Below are 21,709 nucleotides of genomic sequence, written 5' to 3' on the forward strand. Positions count from 1 at the left end.
TAAGCTATGTGTAGTTAGTAGATGAATAGATTTTCATTAGGCTCAACCGATTTCAAATACTTATATGTTAGTACTTCAAATCGGTTGAGCCTAAATAAAATCTATCCATCTACTAAATACACATAGTTTTATTACTTTGTAACTGTTTCCAGAAAGTTCAGAATCATTCTAAGTGCTTAGACAACGTTGAGGTTGGTGTTATTGAAAGCTGCGTTTTGAAACAAATTTAGGTTATGATTGGACCGGCTGTCTTTTCAGTGAATATTTCCAAACCCATTTGCATTATTACATCTCAGGGCAAACACCACAACATTTCAGAATCAGTTATAAGCGTTTACATAAAATTGATTCCGGAAAGTTCAGAATCCGCGAATCTGGGTTGGATAGCCGCACGTCTTTTAAGACGGCTAAACCCGAATGATTCTAGTTCTAGGTCTTGTGTTAGTTCTAGTGATAGTGCTAGTGTAAAACTAGAACTAACACTAGACCTAGAACTAGAAACATTCAGGTTAAGCTGTCTTTAAAGACGTGCGGCTACACCCAAATGATTCTAGTTTTAGGTATAGTGTTAGTTTTACATAGTAACAGTGCTAGTGTAAAACTATAACTAACACTAGGCCTAGAACTAGAAACATTCGGGTTTAGCCACACGTCTCTCGAGACGGCTAAACCCGATTGATTCTAGTTGTAGGTCTTGTGTTAGTGCTAGTCTAAAACTAGAACTAGCACCAGACCTAGAACTAGAAAGTATCGGGTTTAACCTAACCCGAAATTTATAACCCACCCTCTGCTCCATGCCCAATCCGACATGAGAAATTCGCACTGCAAATGTTAATTAACCTAACTCAAAGTGGAATTTCTACGCAAAATTCTGAAATAAATCAGTAAATTAGGTGGATCCGAATGTAACGTTTAAAGAGGAGAGCCCTACTCCCCTCTAAAAAGATATGTCGCATCTGGGTGACAAAGAATCGAGTGTTGTAGCAGCAATTTTTAAATCTGTAATGGAAGGGACAGAAAGATATCACCCAACAGAAGAATAGTTTCAGTAACTAGTCTTCAGCCAGTAGTATTGTAATCTCCAAGCACTTAGTAATGTTTTGGCAGCAGTGTATAGTTTTCTGAAAGCATTAAATTGTCTTTGCAAACAATATCTAGCTTTCTCCAAGCAATTAGTAGTCTTTCCAACAATATTTAGCATTCTGAAAGTAGTTAATAGTCTTTTGGAAACAGTATCTTGTCTTTCCAAGCAAATTGTAGTTGTTTGCTAGCACTATCTAGTCTTCTCCAAGCAAACTGTAATCTTGTCCACCAGTATCTAGCATTTTGGAAGCAGTAGGTACCTTTTTTGGAGAGCATATCTCTTCTTTCTAAACAGTTATTAGTCTTTTCCAGTAGTATTTGACATTCTGGAAGCATTAGGTAGCTTTTTGGGAAGCATATTTCTTCTTTCCGAGCAGTTACTAGTCTTTTCTAGCAGTATCTAACATTCTGGAAGCAGTAGGTAGCTTTTTGAAAAGCATATCTCTTTTCCAAACAATTACTAAAGTCTTTGAAAGCAATAAGTAGTCTTGGAACCAGTATTCCGCCTGTCCAAGTAGGTCAAAACCTTTAACAGTAATGTTTAGCATTCTGGAAGCAATAGGTATTATTTTGAAAACAGTATCTAGTCTTTTCCAAGTAAGTTGTGGTCTTTTTCTGCAGTATCTAGCATTTTAGAAGCAGTAGGTAACTTTTTGAAATAGTATTTCCTCTTTCCAAGCAGTTTTTAGTCTTTTACTAGCAGTATTTAATCTTACGTATCAATCTCGCTAAAGATAGTCTTTTCTCGTATATTTTTATTTAGCATCAATCTGCACTGCCCCAGATCTGCACGGTTGTTTATACAAGACACAAACACATATAGGTTAGATTAAAGATAAGATATAAGGCACAAAAAAGAATCTAAGTTATTAAATTATTCATTAAATAAGTTTTTTAATTTGTAGATTATATTTTATGAATAAACACCAAAGATATCAAAAACGTCGAGAACGTGGTGGCCAATCAGATACGAATTATATAACTCCAGCCCCAGATTGTTACCGTTATCATAACGCGGTTTATTTAAGTGAGTGGCGCTTAAAGAAGCAAGAAGAAGTCACCACAGCTTATCTTAGAAACACCTATGTGAGAGAAAGAAACTCTAGACCTTCAAAAATAGACTTAGAATTTATGCGGGATATTGCCGAATTAGGAATTGGGCCAAAACCTTTCCGGCAAGATTTGTATTTTGAACAAAGACTTCCCGCCACTGATTACACGACCACCATCGTTGTTCCCGATGAAAAAATCCGCACGATGGCGCGTATTACAGAAAAAATGTTGCATTGGAGAGGGAAAGAAGATAAAGATGTAAAAGTGGAGCTTAAAGATTTATCCGAAATTTCAAAAGAAGAAAAATCGAAGAATTTGAAAAAGGAGTGTTTTAAGACTATTGGAACGATGCAAAGTAGGCAATTACAAGGAATGTTGGTTATTTTGGAGATTAGTAACGATGTTATTGATTCGTTAGCTCAAAAATTATTAGGAACTTTTACGTATGATCAAGAATGTTGTTGTGATAATAAAAATTAATGTTTGTGTTCAAAAATGCTTTAATTAGATTATTGTTACATCTTTTTGAGTATATAAAAGTGATAATTAATTAATATCGATGTTATTTTCTGATTACTTTATAGCATTTATTTCTATTTTTTTGGAATTTTCCTTGGTTTGAATGACTTTATTCTTAGTATTTTACTCCACATACCTAAAAACAAAAAAATCAAATACAATTGGCGTTTATAAAATTTGCTATTTACTTACACAACTCTCATGGTGTTTGTAAAACCGGAACCTTGTCTCCAACCGGTAACAATAACTACTGAGTCTCCCAAGCTTATGAGACCGTTTGTTTTTCCCAGATTTATTCCGGCTTGGACTCGAGCATCAACATCTTTTAACCAATCACTGAGCAATCGATCATCTATAAAAATGTTTTAATTATTTAATTAAATGGGACCGTTACCCTCAATGGAATAGAGAAAATCGATGAACAATGTAAAAATAGATAAATTGGTAACATTTTCAAATCCTAAAATTGTTTAATTTTTGCAATAATTAATATTAAAATTCAAAATCCTCTCTATAAAAGCTTTGGTGACGTTTACAAAGTTTTCGCGTAACATCAAGAAGACACAAACGTGCATCGTTCGGATCTCTTCTTCTAGCGCATAAGATTCTCGTGGCATCTCGGTCATTCAACTTTTGTTGATTTTAAATTTTTGAAAGCAAGGTTATATATGAGGTTGTCTAGGTTCCTATACTGCAATACTTTGATTTTAGTTTGAGGGTGAGGGGCAAGAACGGGAGTGTTTTGTGACGTAAGAGGCGGCGAATTGCGCGTGCAACCTAAAAGAACCTCAAAGAATTATTGGTTAGTTTTAAGCAAAAATTACACAAGGAAAATAAATGTTGCCGGCAGCCTAGAAACATTTGGGTTTAGCCGCACGTCTCTCTGTATGGCTAAACCCGAATGATTCTAGTTCTTGTGTTAGTTCTAGTTCTAGCATAAAACTAGAACTAACACTAGACCTAGAAACATTCGTCTGAAGACGCACGGCTAAACCCGAAGTTTCAATTTCAAGCCCCTAAAATCACCTGGAGGAGATGGAATTCTGCCTATCTTTCTGCAAAAAGGCTTAGAAGACCTTCTCCCAATAATAATATCCCTATATATAACTAGCTACAGCTTTAGCTATATACCCACTCTATGGAGGAAAGTAAAGGTGGTCTTCATACCTAAAGGTGGTAGGCGTTCAAACGCGGACCCCAAGGCGTACAGACCAATTAACCTAACTTCATTTCTCCTCAAAGGGATGGAAAAGGTAATCGATCAATACCTAAGGAATGGAGTGCTTGTCACAAATCCACTCCACCCTAGCCAACATGCTTACCAGAAAGCAAAATCAACAATTACCGCTCTCCATGCTTTGACTAGCACCTTAGAGGAGGCAATTGCAACCAAAGAGATAGCCCTTTGTGCTTTCATAGATATAGAGAGTGTTTGATAACACCTCATATGAATCCATAGAGAAGGCTTTAAACGTAAAAGACATACATCCGTCGACAATCAAGTGGTGTATAGCCATGTTGAAAAGTCGGCAGATCACAGCCAGTCTGGGAGGCGAGTCGCTGACTATAAAGGCGCTAAGAGGATGTCCCCAAGGGGGAGTGCTATCTCCTCTATTATGGTGCCTGGTAGTTGATGACTTGATGAACACCCTAACTAAAAACGGATTTAAGATACAAGGGTATGCTGATGACCTGGTAATCACAATCCGAGGTAAATATGATTCAATAATAACTCAGCTAATGCAGAAAGCCCTACTACTCACCAGTACTTGGTGCAGAAGCAATGGGCTCAGCATCAATCCCAATAAAATCGAAATAGTCCCTTTCACTCGGAGCAGGAAGCTACAAATAAAAGCACCCTCCATTGAAAGCAGAACTATTAACCTCAAAACAGAAACTAAATACCTAGGGATAATACTTGACAGTAAACTAAACTGGAACTCACACTTAGATAAGGTGAGGAAAAAGGCCATCATGGCAAACCAGATCTGCCGCAGGCTCCTAGGAAGGAACTGGGGTCTCAAACCACGAATGGCTCATTGGGTCTACGTAGCAATAATCAGACCCATGGTCGCCTACGCCTCATTGGTTTGGTGGCCAAAAACAAAACATAAGACAGCTCAACAACAGCTGGCACAAATCCAGCGGTTAGCATGTCTTAACATAACGGGTGCAATGAGATCCTGTCCGACGGCTGCTTTGGAAGCCCTACTCGGTCTCACACCGCTCCACATATATATACAAAAGGAGGCAGCCTTAAGTGCCTTATCACTGAAAACAGTTTCTTCACTCAAGTTGATGCAGGGTAACCTCAGAGGACACCTCGAGATCCTCAAAGACCCATGTCTAAATCACTTGATTGAAATTAAAACGGACCTTATACCGAGGGAATACAATTTCAACCAACCGTATAAGGTCATATTTAGTAGCAGGGATGATTGGGCGAAAGGAGGGCCTCAACTAAAAAGAGCAGCCCTAGCCTGGTACACCGATGCTTCAAAGACAGTAAGATCTGGAGTAGGCATGGGCATCAGTGGACCAAATAGCCACATCAAATTGCCCCTCAGCTCGGACTTAACAATTTTCCAAGCAGAAGTTCTTGCTATAAACTTCTGCACCGCTTTGAACCTACAGAAGGGACAAAAAGATGCATCCATAAACATTTTCACAGACAGTCGGGCCGCCTTAAAGGCAATTCAGCAACATTGAGGGCAATGAGAAGGCCGACAAGCTGGCCAAAGAGGCAGCAAACACGCCCTTCATTGGACCCCAACCTGGATGTGGACTACAAAAAAGCTACCTAAAACAAATAATCAACAACTGGGAGGCTTCAAAGATAGCCTTACGCTGGAAAGAACTTCCAGGTCACAGACAAGCGAAGAGTATGATAACTCCGTCGCAAAACAAAACCAAAGAGGTTTTATGCCTCAGCAAAGGGGATCTAAGAACGCTCTCAGGCTACTTAACCGGCCATGTGCCCCTAAAATACCACCTCTTCCACATTGGACAAGCTGAGGATCAAACTTGTCGACTATGCAACGACGAGTCAGAAACTGCTGAACATATACTGTGCAATTGCGTCGCCAGAGGCCGTCTAAGGCACAACGTCTTCGGTAAAACTCCCCTGTTACCTACCGACATAAAGGTTCAAGACCTCAGGACAATACTAAGGTTCATTAAGGACCTACATTTGCCCTAAACCTTTGGAGGGCTAAAGTTACAATAGATCTTATAGGTCGTGGTAACGAGAGGGGCCGCCCTCCTCAGCCCGGCAGCAATAATAATAATAATAATAAATAATAAACCCGAAGTTTTCTAGTTCTAGGTCTAGTGTTAGTTCTTGTTTCAGTTTCATACAGATAAAGATATGTTGTATTATCTTTCATCTTATGCGTTACCTACCACTGCCACTAGGTCTTGTGTTAGTTCTAGTGATAGTGATAATGCTAGTGTAAAACTAGAACTAACACTAGACCGAGAATGGTAAAAACTAGAATGGTACTAGTAAAGGTAGTCAAAATGGTATAAAAGTAAACTAATATTTTATATAAAGTAGTTATGTTAAACCTCTTTGTACCCAGTTCTCTTGCCATTCTACTGAGCCTTGTGGTGTATTGAAATAGTCTTTAAACTGATTGCATAGGATTTTGACAGCTTCCAAACATTTTAATGTTACTAGGCGAACACTCCGACGATATCTGAAAGAGAACAAGGACACAAAATCCAAACTGGGAAGAAAACCACTTCTTACTGCTCAAGAACAAAGAGAGATATCGTCTCGTATCATACGACTAAGCGATGTCGGATATCCTTTGACTCCACGTGTACTTGGTATGTGCATCAAGAAGTGAGGCAAATAATATTGCAGGGAGAATCAATGGCTTTTTGATGGGAAGAGATTGGCTGCGAGGTTTTTTGAAACGGTTTACGAATATTCGAAAAAGGAAAGCCCAAAATATGAATCGTGCTAGGGTTCAGAAGCTCAACAAAGCTGTTGGTTCAGATTATTTCAAGAAACTTAGGAAGATGATGGAAGACATTGATCTCATGAATAAGTACACCCAGCAGATGCAGTTTCCAAATGACTGCCAAAGGCAGTATGACAGTGAACGCTTTTGTCAGCTGGATCCACCATTTTCCAAAATATAAGTTTTCTGGACCGTGCTTACTGATATTTGATGGCGCTAAATGCCACTTGGTTCATTCCATCATAGAAGCTGCAGACAAATTCGATATAGAACTTTTCTGCCTCCCAAGCTACACAACCCATGAGTTACAGCACATGGACAAATCAGTTTTCAGAGCGTTTGAGTACTACTGGGATGAGAACGTATTGAAATACTGGACGTAGCATCAAGAACAGAGATTCGGAACACTTTTTTGCAAAGTGTGAGACAAAGCCCTCACCCCGGTGAATATTAAAATGGGATTTGAAGCTACGGGAATATATCCATTTGATCCCACAAAAATTCCCGAAGAAGCTTTTGCGTCAAGCATTCCGACACATCGGCCTTCTCATGCAGTGTCTGATGGACACATTGAAGAGAATCCATTGACTGCACAAAGCGATCCAACACATTGAAGCATTCCTGAAGCGAATTTCTATAGCGATGAAGATGATGTATGTATGTATGTAGTTTCATGTGGGGGTGAGTTACTCACAGCACTTAGGCCCCAGCGGACCCTTTGTACGTCCCCACAATTTACTGTTCATTCAAGGGTCAGAAAACCAGCCCAATCTTTTCATGAACGTTAATATAGAACAGAAAGGTATGTTCCTTATATCCGAAATTTGGAGTCATGGTACTCCGAAAATAGATTCCCTTAAGTACACGAGGTTTGGACAGTCACAAACAATATGAATTACCGTCTCGTCTTCCATTTCACACCCTCTACAGAGGGGTGTATTCGCCAGCTTCATGTAAAACATGTGCTTACGTAACCTGCAGTGTCCGGTCAGGAAGTGGGTGAGAAGCCTCAAGTCACTTTGCGATTTTCCCAGAAACTGAGTAGATGTCTTCCGGTCAGGGTAGAGCAGAGTTTTCTTAGCAAAGGCACCTACTACTGTCCCATCCCATCTATCGCAAAAAGCTCGGTGGGAGATGGAGTTTATCAGTTTTGATGCTGTATTAACAGCTAGTGGTACAAACGGTTCAGGGGAGATCGGTGACTTGTTAGCCGCCCGTTTCGCCAACCTGTCCGCATGATCATGTCCTTTAATTCCGATGTGTCCTTTTCGCCATTTTATCTGACGTTGTTGTATACGTTTGCCTCTTCGAGCGATTGCCGATAGGACATCACCCACGATGATGCAGTATGATGCCTGCCAACCGCCAGCATAGCCTGTCTGCTATCAGTACAGATTACAACGTTTCTGCCGACTTGTTTGGAGTCGATAATCGCATCGGCTGCTATGTTTATAGCAATTGATGAAGATGATATTCCCTTGGCAGATTTACGCCAAAGAATTAAGCTCAATGAATCAAGCCCCTTTAAATCAATTACTGATATTCGTCACATCCTATCAACTCCAGAGAAGGCTTCAAGTTCAGCAATTGCTTCGAAAAGAAAGGCTATAAACAGTCTAGCTGTGGGGCTAACCAACATAATGTTTGATAATAAGGACAATCCAAAACAAATCATACTAACAAACAAAAGATAGAGAATTGTATGGTTGCAAATAAATCTGGGAATCTCTGAAGTCATTAATTTACGCTACTCCAGTGTTGGATAATTGCTGAATGTAACTCAGAATGCTTGTATTAAGGCTGGAGGAAGTCATTTCGAACATTTATTGTAGATTGAGCAACTTTATATGTACTTTTTGATAATAAAATGTTGTTACTGTCGCAAATTTTGTCCGCCCTATATCTTCGAAACAAAGGGGTTTTGCAAAAATCATCATAGGACGCAATATTTTTAGAATAGGCCAAGGAATAACCCTTTGAATTTTTGCCGTATGTTTACCTAACAAACTGTATATAAAATAACGAAGTTATGGTCTACTTCCGGTGGTAGCCATCTTGAAAATATTTTAGATCGAAAGATCCGATTCGATTCTTGCAAAGCTATTACTTAAACATATTCCAAATACTATTAATCGTGAAAACTATAGGATCTTGCGTAACCGTTGCAATCACCAATGTTGCCATAGCACGACAACAGCGATTTATTATTAAGACTACAGATGATATTAGGTATGCTTGCGACAAACGTTGTGTTACCATCCTTGTATTACTTGATTTTAGCAAGGCGTTCGATTCGGTTGATCACGATCTTTTGTTGGCGTCACTAGCTGCCCTTGGATTTACCTCTTCATGTTTATCTTGGTTTCAATCTTACTTTTCAAGTCGTTCCTTGTGTGTGCGTGCTGATTTTGCGCTCTCGTCTGCTTGTGATATTAAATGTGGTGTACCCCAGGGTAGTGTGTTGGGTCCGTTGCTCTTTTCGATTTTCATTAATGCCGTCACCCACTGTATTTCTTGTAACTATCATGTGTATGTTGATGACCTCCAAATTTACACTACCACAACTATTGATGATTTTCCCGAAGGAATTGCACGTCTTAATCATGACCTTTCCAATATTTTGGATTGGTCCAAACGTTACGGCCTTAAATTAAATACTGCTAAAACTCAAGCAATTGCGTTTGGCAGTCGACCTTTACTGGCAAAGCTGAATGATTTTTCATCCATTCACTTAATGCTTGACGGAGACATTATTCAGCTGTCAGACACGGTTAGAAACCTTGGGGTGGTTATGGATTCTACAATGTCCTGGAAACCTCAAATTCAATCCGTTTGCAGAAAGGTCTATCATTGTTTCCACTCACTGAAAAGTCTCCGTTGCTTCCTTCCTCCCATGATCCGTCGTAATCTTTGTTTTTCCCTGATTTTCCCCCATATTGATTATGCTGACACGGCATATCCTGATCTTTCGATAACACTACGAAACAAACTGCAAAGACTTTAAAACAACTGCATACGGTATATCTTTGATCTCGAGAGATCTCAACACATAACCCCATACCGTCATTACTGCTCTGAATCGTGCTAGGGTTCACAACCTCAACAAAGCTGTTGGTTCAGACTATTTCAAGAAACTTAGGAAGATGATGGAAGACAATGATCTCATGAATAAGTACACCTAGTGACCCCTGAGCACGCTGAAAGTGTCACTATTGTTTTGTGTGGAAGTGTCATTAGCTACGTAGTCCCCCCAATGATCTTGTTCAAGGGAAAAGAATGAAGCCAGAGTAGCTAGATTCTTTACCAGCAGATGCAGTTGCCAAATGACTGCCAAAGGCAGTATGACAGTGAACGCTTTTGTCAGCTGGATCCACCATTTTCCAAAATATAAGTTTTCTGGGCCGTGCTTACTGATATTTGATGGCGCTAAATGCCACTTGGTTCATTCCATCATAGAAGCTGCAGACAAATTCGATGTAGAACTTTTCTGCCTCGCAAGCTACACAACCCATGAGTTACAGCACATGGACAAATCAGTTTTCAGAGCGTTTGAGTACTACTGGGATGAGAACGTATTGAAATACTGGACGTAGCATCAAGAACAGAGATTCGGAACACTTTTTGCAAAGTGTGAGACAAAGCCCTCGCCCCGGTGAATATTAAAACGGGATTTGAAGCTACGAGAGTATATCCGTTTGATCCCACAAAAATTCCCGAAGAAGCTTTTGCGCCAAGCATTCCGACGCATCGGCCTTCTCATGCAGCGTTTGATGAACACATTGAATCTTTGTTTTTCGCTGATTTTCCCCCATATTGATTATGCTGACACGGCATATCCTGATCTTTCGATAACACTATGAAACAAACTGCAAAGACTTCAAAACAACTGCATACGGTATATCTTTGATCTCGAGAGATCTCAACACATAACCCCATACCGTAATTATTTGCAGATATTAAGCTGTCAGAACTGTAGATCGTTTCGTATATTAACTATGTGATATACTGTTCTTCACAATCAAACCCCGAGGTATCTGTATTGTATATTTCAACGCTTGTCGTCGCATGGTTTACCCACTAGATCTCAGTTAGATTCTGTGCTTATGTTCCCGACCCATAGTACCGAGATTTACCATAAATCGTTTGCTGTGCAGGCAATAACCCTGCACAATAACCCTTTGGAATAGTCTGCCTACTGAGATCCGTAATATTCCTCACCTTGTAACATTTAAAAACCACCTAAAACGTCATTTATTGGCTCTCCAAGTATCTTCCTGAGAACTTTTTTTTTTCTCCCTTCTCTTCTTCTTTTATTCCAGCAACTATCATTATGCACCGTTTTTAGTGACCATAAGTTTAGCATAGCAGCTTGCCGTTTATTCATAGTTTTTCTTATATAACTTAGTATACTGCTGATTGATTGGGTTGTTTGAAAGATATCGCTTACGCGATAAATCGACCCTTTTGCCCGTATTTATGCATTAAGTTAAATGTATACATTTTCTTTAATTTGTATTTTTTGTTTCTTATTATGGCAATAAATTTATTTATTATTATTATTATTATCCGAATGAACAACCCATGCTACCAAAATTTCAAATCTCCACGAATAGTGGAACCTGAAAAAGTTCTAACGAACCAGTTACGTGAGACAGCCTGTATATTAAAGTAATTCAAGTTCATTACTTTAAAAATTTGAATTATTTCCCGGTATTATTTTTCACCTTTGATTATATACAGGGTGATTTATAACATACGGAGGAGACTAAATGGGTAGATACTTGAGGTCAAACTGAAGAGATTTTCTTAATAATGTTTTGTTAAAATCTTAATAGTTACATAGATATCGCATCTTAATTTTTTAAATAAGTTAGCGTCAACTTTTGAGAACCGCTGATATTCACTAAAGAACAATTAAAATACTTGTCAACGCCATCCTCATTTTTGAAGGAGCTGTCAAAGTAGACAATTTAATTGTTTAGTTTTAATACGTAATTTATGAAAAGAAATAATAGATGTTAATTTATGCAACGGATAATAATAATGTTTTAAATGCAAAATTACAAAATCTCTAAAACAAGAAAATAACAATAATAATAATAATCTCTTTATAAAGCCTAGGTCACACGTAACGAGTACAGTGGCGAGACAGTGTACTCGGCCGAGTCCTCGGTTGGTATAAACACATAGATTCACTCTGAATCGTTGTTGAAAAGAGCCTTGACGAATAACGTGTGGATTTTCGTCCGACCACACATGGGAATTGTGAACATTTAGAACACCATTTCTGGTAAAACAGCATTCATCCGTTACCAGTATACTGTCCGCAAAATCTGCTTCTCTGTTGATACGATTTAGTAGCCACTCGCAAAATTGCAACCGCAAAGGATAGTCAGCGGGAGTCAGTCCTTGCACTTTTTGAAAATGATAGGGGTGTAAACCGTTACTTTTCAACGTACGCCAAACAAAATTCTGGGATACCTCGAGTTGGTCAGAAATTTGACGAGTACTCGTGCTTCGATCCGGTTCCACAATTTCTAGAATTTCTTCTTCCACATTCACTCCATGTCTGTTTAGTCTACCGCCACCAAGACCTTTCTTAGGTTGCAAATTTCCTGTCTCTCTTCCCCGCTGGATTAACCGAAGAAAAGTGTTTTCAGAAGGGATCTGTCGATTTGGATATCGTTCTAAATACAGACGTCTTGCGTATGCAGCGTTGTATTTTTTGATTAGTAAAAATTCTAATTTTGACGTTAAATGACATTGATTATTAAAATTAAATGACGTGTCCGTTGCTAGGTAACCAAGTCAACTGGATTGACAGCAATAAAAACATGGTATCAGCGGTTCTCAAAAAACAAACACCAGTTTTTGAGTGATTTAACAAATTTTTAAATAGCCGTAACTGCCATATTACAAAGATTTTATTATTGGTGCTAATCAGGCATTGCTTAAGTAACCCCGAAATATTCGCAGTTTGAATTTAAACGTAGTGTAATACCGTATAACGTAAGAAATGCTGGGCAATTAATTCAACTTTAATGCTCTATATCTCTGTGATTATTACGTTGTAGTCAAAACATTATTAAGAAAATATCTTCAGTTTGGCCCCTAGTACTTGCTCTTTTAATCTGCTCCGTATGTTATAAATCACCCTATATAATATGGATTGAGCTAACTGAATATATCTACTAACAAAAATGTGGCTCAAGGTGAATAGACGCAGATGGAAAGCGATAATGTGAAAGTGTAACAAAGATAGACATAAAACGGTACTAAACAGACGGGCGCATGCGCACAAAAGTTTCAAACCTGACGTTTATCGTTTTGTTGTGTCACAGCCAGTCACACCGTTATGTTTAAAAATGTATTGTTTCGTGTGCAAAGTTCGCGATAATACAGTTTTACATCACCTGTAAGTATTATAAATGTTACTTCTAATTGATAGTTTTTTATCTTATAAATTAACGCACGCCCATTATATGTCAGTACGCTTCTATGTCTATCTCGGTTCGATCACCTTGCGCAAGCTATCTCTCTCGTTGGCTCAATCCATATTATATATAATCAAAGTTTTTCACCAATTACATAATGCGCAGTATGGTTGCATATAAACCTAGACAACCTCTTATACACAAACCTTAGTGCGAAACGACGATGACGTCACCAAAGTTTCTTCAAATTTACATTATTTTTTTTAGAAAAACTAAAGCCCAGTTTGAAAAATAAAAAATTATGGATGTCTTCAACTTTGTTAAACTATCGAATAAGCTAATAAAAAAATTATTTAGAAATTTAATAACCTTCATAAATAAGTGGAAGAATAGCTCTGTATAGGTGAGCTTGACGCGCAACTTGCGCATTCCTAGTAATTGCAATAATCGGGCAGTTTGGGCGATATTTAGCGATTAAATGTGCTGATCTCCCAGTTGCGGTAACGACGATAATCGCAGCTGCTAAACATTTAGTTGATGCTTCAACGGCGGCGATGGCGATTGAATGGGCGGGATCGATTGGGGGATCAATCTAAATTAATTAATATTTAATAAATAAACACGATGATAAATAAATAAAATTACTTTAGAATTTAAATCGCTGAATAATCTCCAATGCCAAACGGCAGCTTCAGCTTCTTTACAAATTTTAGCCATGGTTCTAACACACTGCAAAGGATAACTTCCTTTGGCAGTTTCACCAGAAAGCATAACACAATCGGCTCCATCCAAAACAGCGTTAGCTACATCAGAACTTTCAGCTCGAGTCGGTCTTGAATTTTTAACCATCGACTCCAACATTTGCGTGGCGCAAATTCCGGGTTTTCCGCGTTTATTACATCGGGCTAAAATCGATTTTTGAGCCAAAAACACTTTCTCTGTTGGGATTTCAATCCCTAAATCGCCGCGAGCGACCATAATCCCGTCGGAAGCTTCAATAATCGCATCTAAATTATCCACACCTTGTTGATTTTCAATCTTGGAAATAATCATGATATTTTTTCCTTGTTCACCCAAAATTTGGCGAATTTCCGTTACCGCTTCTGGGTTGCGAATGAACGAAGCAAAAATCATATCGACACCTTTTTCAACGCCAAAACGCAAATCGGCTTTATCTCTTTCGGAGACGGCGGGTAAATCGACATTAACTCCTGGTAAATTAATACCTTTTTTGCTACCCAACATCCCACCGCTTTCAACGGTACAATTTAAAGTTGGACCTTCTATGCTGTCTACTTTGATGGTTATTAAACCATCGTCGATGTAAACGTAATTATCTGGTTGGACAACTTTGGTTATGTTGTCATAATCCACGTAAATTATATCCGCATTTCCTTTATCAGCGTATTGTTTATCGGTTGTTAACTTAATTTTAGCATCTTTGATTAATTCAACTTCAGCAGAACCTCCCTAAATACAAAAAAATGTTAATAAATAATCCCAAATCAATTTTTTTCTAACCCCTTCTAATAATCCGGTTCGAATTTCGGGTCCTTTAGTATCCAAAGCGATTCCAAGAGGAAATTGTATCTTCACTTGCTTGCTGTATTCAGCAACAGCGGCTCTAATATTTGCAATGGTTTCTGCGTGGTACTCATGAGTACCATGGGAAAAGTTTAATCTCGCAATATTCATCCCAGTTTTCATCATTTCGATTAAGACGGGAACATCTCGAGATGCTGGCCCTAAAAATAATTATTTCATTAATGATTTAAAAAAAATAAATTAATTTTTTAGTACCAATGGTGCATATTATCCCTGAAAGACGAGTTTTTGGGGTGAAATAATGGGTGTTTAAGTCGCAAATGTGATCAAGCTGGGTTAAGGCTTGTTTTTGAGCCCGAGTTATGTCGGTTGTTGAAGCTGTTACCTAAAAAAGATTTAAAAAATGAATTTAATTTTCAATAATGACAGTTCAAACGTCATTTTGACAAATAGATCAAAACTTAATATAACAAAATTCCCTGTTAATGAATTATTAATTGAATTATTAGCTTATTATTATCATTTTGCCTATTTATTTCAACTTATTGAACTCCGAAGTTTGGAGGGGAGAAATAATAAGTAAAATACAGAAATAAATCTATTATACGAATTACTATGTTAATATGTCATGAGGTTGTCAAAATGACAGATCAAAATTAATACATAATTTTATTATTTTAGAAAAATGCTTAATCGTTTTAATTTTAAAACATTTCTATAAATTTAAATTCACATCAAAACACATATTTAAAAATAGACGTTGTTAGAAAGAGGTCAAAATTTGATTTGGAAATTTACCAACAAATTTGGCACGATATCTTCTGAAAAATTAAAACACTCTCACTCAAATATGTAAACATAAAACGAAAATATACGCACCCCATCGAAAATACTAGAATAAGTCATTCTAAACTGGTACTTTAAATTTAAACGTTGACAGAAGACCGATCGAGAAAAATGATTACGAACGACTGTTTTGTAAGATCTAAATTTTCCTTTATATACCGGATCGAGCCTTTGTAATCTATTCGCGATTGAAACAAGCATAGACAAGAAAATGATTTAGGGAAACCCTATGATGGAGAGTGTGTTAAATGGGGGAAAAAATAAAGTTTGTTGAAACGGTTTTCAAGTTAGACTCTCAATAATCTTTTAGATCCAAGACTCATGCAATAATGTTCAGTGTGGTTATAAAAATAGATGCAGAATTTGTTTTAGGTGGTGTGCCAAAATAAATTTTTGAGTTGATCAAATTAAATAATATTAAAAAAAATCTTTTCCAGATAAACAATGTTTAAGAAACCCTCTTTGTTTAATTAACGATAAAAAATTTGTTGTGTGATCTTAATTCTAATCATAAGTTTTATTAGTTTTTGGATTTTCTAAAAAAAAAAAGAACAATAATAAATAATTTATAAGCTAGCCAATAAAATTATATTGTTTTATTCATTTCATCGAATCTAATCAAGATATTTTTTACCGCTCAATTTATATTTTTCAAAAAAAAAAACAGAGTTAAAATATATATACAGGTGAGCTAAATTTTCAACGATAAAGTATGTTGACAACAACTACTTTAGGAAAAACTGTAGACCCGGTCTTTGCAATCAGACAGATCATGGAAAAATCAATAGGATACAACAAAACAGCATACATGTGATTTTGTCAAAACATTATAGTCGAGCTAAATACGGACAATTGGGGCCAAATACAAATGGAAGGCAGAAAGACACGAAGAAAGTCTAAAGCACTATCCATATCGAAAGAGCCGAGAATCAGGTAAAGCGCAGCTCGAAGGTCCGTTCGTGACGTCACACATGGATAGGCAACTATTATTTCACACTTTCAATTAGGAAATACTTAACAACTAAAACTAAAGCTAACACTGGCACTAGAACTGACACTAGATTAGTTCTAGGGGTCCAGGAAAATTGAGGATTTTCCTAAGAGGAATAAACCCTCGAAAAGCAGTGGCGACCTGAGAGTGCCAAATATAGACAATAAAGAATTAAGAAGTTGCTTGAAGCAGCTGAAAGTTTTGATAGGCAGCTTAACGAGGCACGAAGTGAAGTTCCGCGATCTGACAAGATTTATCAAAGGTGAGGAGAAAAGCAAAGAGGAGGCGCAAACTCCAGTCCAATTTCGGACAGCGAAATGGCATTGGACGCTAGCGAAGCTAGCTTCATCCCGGTCCAAGGGTCTTACCAGCCGAACCGGAAGAGGAGGATATCCCAAAAATGGAACTGATGGAAAATGGCGTAAACATTGTGAAAAACTTTAATGCGAAGGAAGCAATAAAGATATTCATGGCAACACCGGAAGGTTTTATGAAACTACGCCGAGTATTCGAAATGATGAAATTGAAGTTTCATTATTACCAACTCCCAGAGGAGAAGGAGTTGAAAGTTGTGCTAAAAGGAATCCCGGGGGGAATTGAAACCAAGAAAATAGAAGAACACTTGAGGGAAAAGGGAATCCACTTAAAGAGCGTGAAGAGAATGAACGGAAAAGACAAGAAGTTGCCGTTAGTTCTGGTAAATACGACCAAGAACGAAGAAGGAAAAAAGTTATTCGAAGTCCGGGAAGTTTGCCCAAGAGGAATCAAAGAGATGCGAAAGGCCGGAGAAAGAAAGGCCAAGGTCCAGAACGCTGAAATGAAGAGAGGAGTTTCATATGCTAATAAAGTAGCGTCTACTGAGAAGGTCGTTACATCGAGGGTCCCAAGTCCACCCAAAGGTAAAGACGAAAAAGCTTGCGCAGATGGCGATCAACATTCTTAAGGGGTTGGTCGAAACTATAATAGCTATGCAAGACAAAAAGTATAAGCCGTTTTAAGAGGCGTGCGGCTAAACTCGAATGTTTGTAGTTCTAGGTATAGTATTAGTTCTAGTGACAGTACTAATGCAAAACTAGAACTAACACTAGACCTAGAATGTTTCTAGTTCTAGTGCTAGTGTTTGCTTTGGTTTTAGATGTTATTCAGCATTATATTGTTCTATTGAACTAAAACTAGAACTAACACTAGACCTAGAACCAGAAACATTGAGGTTCAGCCGTGTTGAGAATCTGAAGACGCACGATTGAACCCGAAAATTTCTAGGTCTAGTGTTAGTTCTAGTTTTAGTTCAATAAAAATATACAATAACTTAGTGTTACCGTAAGATGGGGTTACTTGGCCACTCCGGAGTTACATGGACACAACGCATACGTGTTCAGTCCTGTGACACGAAAGCGAGGTTAGGTTATGTTTTTGTTTCTGTTGTTAAAAAATGATGCGCACGTATCAAAAAACTCCAAGGTCAAAACCCGTGAATCACAAAGTGGAAGACTTGGAAAAGGCCATGGATGCAGTTTGGAAAGGGATGTCAAAGAAAAAAGCCGCAGAAACGTTCAAAGTGTCTCGGACAACATTAATACGAAAGATGCTTGGAAGGAATTCAAGACCCGTTGGACATCCGACTGTATTAAGCAAGTCTGAGGAACTGTTGATTTCTGAAACTTTGGCTGTTGTTGCGAATTGGGGGTTCCCCTTGACAAAGGCCGACATTCGATAAACAAGTGAAACACTTGTAAGAAGAAATAAATACAGTTTCGTTAAAATGTATTTAATATTTTTTAATGTTTAATTCAATAAAAAATGTGTCTTTTACATAAAAATACGTTCCTTAATTCTTCAGTTACATTGTCAGGGGAACTTGACCATCTGACATGCAAAGTAAAAGATTGTCCCAAAAACCAAGATTAGTGTCCAAGAAGCCTTATTGGGGCTATTCGGACATCACTTTTTTATATATTTTTTGTTGTTTGTATTTGGTATTTTCAACGTTTTATGATAGATATATAATCCTGAAGGTTAAGTTGGTATGATGAACTAGTTTCTGTTATTCTAACTTTATTTCTTCACTTTTAATCTTGAAAAATGCACAAAAAACGTGTCCAAGTAACCCCATATTACGGTACTTAGCACTGCATTAGAACAAATATTCGACCTAGAATGAGAAACATGCGGGTTTGGCTATTTTAAGAGGCGTACGGCTAAACCCGAATGTTTCTAGTTCTAGGTGTAGTATTAGTTCTAGTGACAGTGCGAATACAAAAGGTCTAGTGTTAGTTCTAGTTTTACACTAGCACTATCACTAGAATTAACACAAGACCTAGAACTAGAATCATTCGGGTTTACTCGTCTTGAGAGACGTTCGGCTAAATCCGAATCTTTCTAGTTCTAGGTCTAGTGTTAGTTCTAGTGACAGTGGTAGAAAGCGCTAGTTAGCATAAGATATTATGTTATACATTTTGATTGAACTAAAACTAGAACTAACACTAGACCTAGAAGTAGAAAGTTTCTAGTTCTAGGTCTAGTGTTAGTTCTCGTTTTACACTAGCACTAGAACTAACACAAGATCTAGAACTAGAATCATTCGGGTTTACTCGTCTTGAGAGACGTGCGGCTAAATCCGAATCTTTCTAGTTCTCGGTCTAGTGACAGTGGTAGAAAGCGCTAGTTAGCATAAGATATTATGTTATACATTTTGATTGAACTAAAACTAGAACTAACACTAGACCTAGCCGTAGAAAGTTTCTAGTTCTAGGTCTAGTGTTAGTTCTAATTTTACACTAGCACTATCACTAGAATTAACACAAGACCTAGAAGTAGAATCATTCGGGTTTAGCCGTCTTAAGAGACGTGCGGCTAAACGCGAATGTTTCTAGTTCTAGTTTTAATTGTTATTCAGTGCTAACGTCACGAACGGGACTTCGACAACAATCTAACACTTAATAACAATTAACACTAGAACTACCGCCCTTGATTTATTGATAATATAGACAACTCGGGGAACATTCTTGAGGGGTTGGTCCCAACTATAATAGCTATGCAGGACAAAAAGTATAAGCCGTTTTAAGAGGCGTACAGCTAAACTCGAATGTTTGTAGTTCTAGGTCTAGTATTAGTTCTAGTGACAGTACTAATGCAAAACTAGAACTAACACTACACCTAGAATAATTCGGGTTTAGCCGTCTTATGAGACGTACGACTAAATCCGAATGTTTCTAGTTCTAGTGTTTGCTTTAGTTTTAGATGTTATTCAGCATTATATTGTTCTAATGAACTAAAACTAGAACTAACACTAGACCTAGAAACATTCAGGTTCAGCCGTGTTGAGAATCTGAAGACGCACGACTGAACCCGAAAGTTTCTAGCTGTAGATCTAGTGTTAGTTCTAGTTTTAGTTCAATAAAAATATACAATAACTTAGTGTTATGTAGTGCAACTTAGTGCTACTTAGCACTGTCTCTAGAACAAATATCCGGCCTAGAAAGAGAAACATTCGGGTTTAGTCGTTTTAAAAGGCGTACGGCTAAACCCAAATGTTTCTAGTTCTAGGTGTAGTATTAGTTCTAGCGACAATGCGAATATAAAAGGTCTAGTGTTAGTTCTAGTTTTACACTAGCACTATCACTAGAATTAACACAAGACCTAGAACTAGAATCATTCGGGTTTAGCCGTCTTGTGAGACGTGCGGCTAAATCCGAATGTTTCTAGTTCTCGGTCTAGTGTTAGTTCTAGTGACAGTGGTAGGAAGTGCTAGTTAGCATAAGATATTACTATGTTATACATTTTTATTGAACTAAAACTAGAACTAACACTAGACAAACTAGAAACTTTCTAGGTCTAGGTCTAGTGTTAGGTCTAGTTTTACACTAGCAATATCACTACAATTAACACAAGAGCTGTCTTGAGAGACGTGCGGCTAAACGTCACAACAATCGACAACAATCTAACACCTAATAACAATTAACACTAGAACATAGAATTGCTCTATTCCATGGATTTGCTCTGAAGGAATAACCCAATTTGGATTCTATCTACGGGAGCTATATTTAAATACACTGATATATTAAATAGATAATAATAATATGGTATCCCAAGATTAAACAGACTTCCTGGACGCTCGCCCACAAGGTGGTATGAAAGCTGGTACAAAGCAAAGGCCTTATATAAAGAGGAAGAAGAAATAACTTCAAACATTTTTTCTATTTACATTAATCGGCAAACTTGATAAAACTAAAAAATTATTTTTAACCTCACTTATTAATTTTTAAAAATAGATGTTTTCTCTTTATCAATTCTTTAATTATTATTTAATTAAAAAAAAATACAGTTAAAATAATTTTCTTAATCTTTTTAACGTTATTTATCATATTTATCAACGTAAAGATCATCTCAAAGTAATTTTTGTTCCTAACTTCATGCCATTATTTTTATTTTCAATATTATTAGATTAAGTGAAATAATATTTACAATAATTAAATATTTTAAAATTTGTAGATACGAATTACAAACAACAAATAAAATTAAAAAACAAGAAATTGCTAAAAAATATATAATAAAGTATGCAACCAAGATGACATGTTTTTTGCTATACTTCGACAAGGTCTGAACAAGGTGTCTTTATCGACCTTAGCGTTTCAGGTCACGCGTATTTCACGTGTAACCCAGCATTGGAAGCCATATTGCGTGATGACCTTATTGTTTTTCCTTATTAAACAACCTAAAATTGTATTAAATCCGACATAAAACAACCAACTTTTACACCTTTTAAAGTATTTGATTAAGTTTGTATTATATCAACGTTTAATTTTAAGTTTATCTAAAACTTTAATACATTTTCTTTTAGTTTCAAACTTTGTTTATACAAAGTAATTTAAAAATATTAGCTTTTGAGAACCGTTCTTCAATACATTAAAATTTGATGATGCATCAGTGTTCTTAGAATAAACAAGTTTATATCAATAAATAAATAATAAATGTTTTTACGTACCTCCATAACGTATCCTCGAATTTACGATAAGACTCCTTTAAGAATATGGTGGATGGGCTATTAAATAGAAATAGAAATAACCGAATAAATAAAATGTTAAACAGAGATGAGGATACAACACTTACCTAGAAATGGTTTTATACTATAGTAGTATTGCCCTTCTCGTCCACCGGGTAAACCAAATCGAGGCAACCATTTCGCATGCGTTAAAACGACCAATCACATTTCCTATTAGCAAAAACACAATTTATTACCAATCCGATTTTTTAACATAACGCAAATAAAT

The 21,709-nt window shown here is 37.0% G+C and overlaps 2 protein-coding genes across 4 annotated transcripts in view; one reads left to right on the top strand and one right to left on the bottom strand.

Annotated features, from left to right (window-relative positions):
* LOC111417517 (uncharacterized) overlaps positions 1 to 2,690 on the top strand; it is a 41,945-nt gene extending 39,255 nt beyond the window's left edge. For both annotated transcript variants that reach the window (XM_071194884.1, XM_071194885.1), the window contains one exon: positions 1,989 to 2,690. In XM_071194884.1, coding sequence (XP_071050985.1) covers positions 1,989 to 2,616 — 628 coding nt within the window. In that variant the 3' untranslated portion in view covers positions 2,617 to 2,690. The remainder of the gene's footprint in view (positions 1 to 1,988) is intronic.
* On the bottom strand, positions 2,619 to 21,641 carry LOC111417518 (pyruvate kinase-like). 2 transcript variants are annotated; one of them, XM_023049824.2, is made up of 8 exons: positions 21,549 to 21,641; positions 21,424 to 21,480; positions 14,858 to 14,987; positions 14,579 to 14,802; positions 13,703 to 14,527; positions 13,427 to 13,649; positions 2,848 to 3,007; positions 2,619 to 2,791 (listed from the first exon to the last, which is right to left on the bottom strand). In XM_023049824.2, the coding sequence occupies exons 2-8, from the start codon at positions 21,427 to 21,429 to the stop codon at positions 2,779 to 2,781; spliced, it is 1,581 nt and encodes a 526-aa protein (XP_022905592.2). In that variant the 5' UTR covers positions 21,430 to 21,480; positions 21,549 to 21,641; the 3' UTR covers positions 2,619 to 2,778. The 2 variants fall into 2 exon arrangements, with proteins under 2 accessions (XP_022905592.2, XP_022905590.2); XM_023049822.2 differs by lacking the exons at positions 21,424 to 21,480; positions 21,549 to 21,641 and adding an exon at positions 15,482 to 15,733.
* Positions 21,642 to 21,709: the final 68 nt, after the last annotated feature.

The sequence above is a fragment of the Onthophagus taurus genome, chromosome 3 (assembly GCF_036711975.1).
Source record: "Onthophagus taurus isolate NC chromosome 3, IU_Otau_3.0, whole genome shotgun sequence".
Classification (NCBI taxonomy): Eukaryota; Metazoa; Arthropoda; class Insecta; order Coleoptera; family Scarabaeidae; genus Onthophagus; species Onthophagus taurus.

Coding starts and splice junctions, on each gene's coding strand:
- LOC111417518 (XM_023049822.2), bottom strand. CDS start 15,649: ATGCTTGTTTCAATCGCGAATAGATTACAAAGGCTCGATCCGGTATAT. Junction 14,988..15,481: donor ATTCTAGTATTTTCGATGGG/GTGCGTATATTT, acceptor AATCTTTTTTAG/GTAACAGCTTCAACAACCGA. Junction 3,008..13,426: donor TCTTCCACTTATTTATGAAG/GTTATTAAATTT, acceptor ACATTTTTATAG/ATGATCGATTGCTCAGTGAT.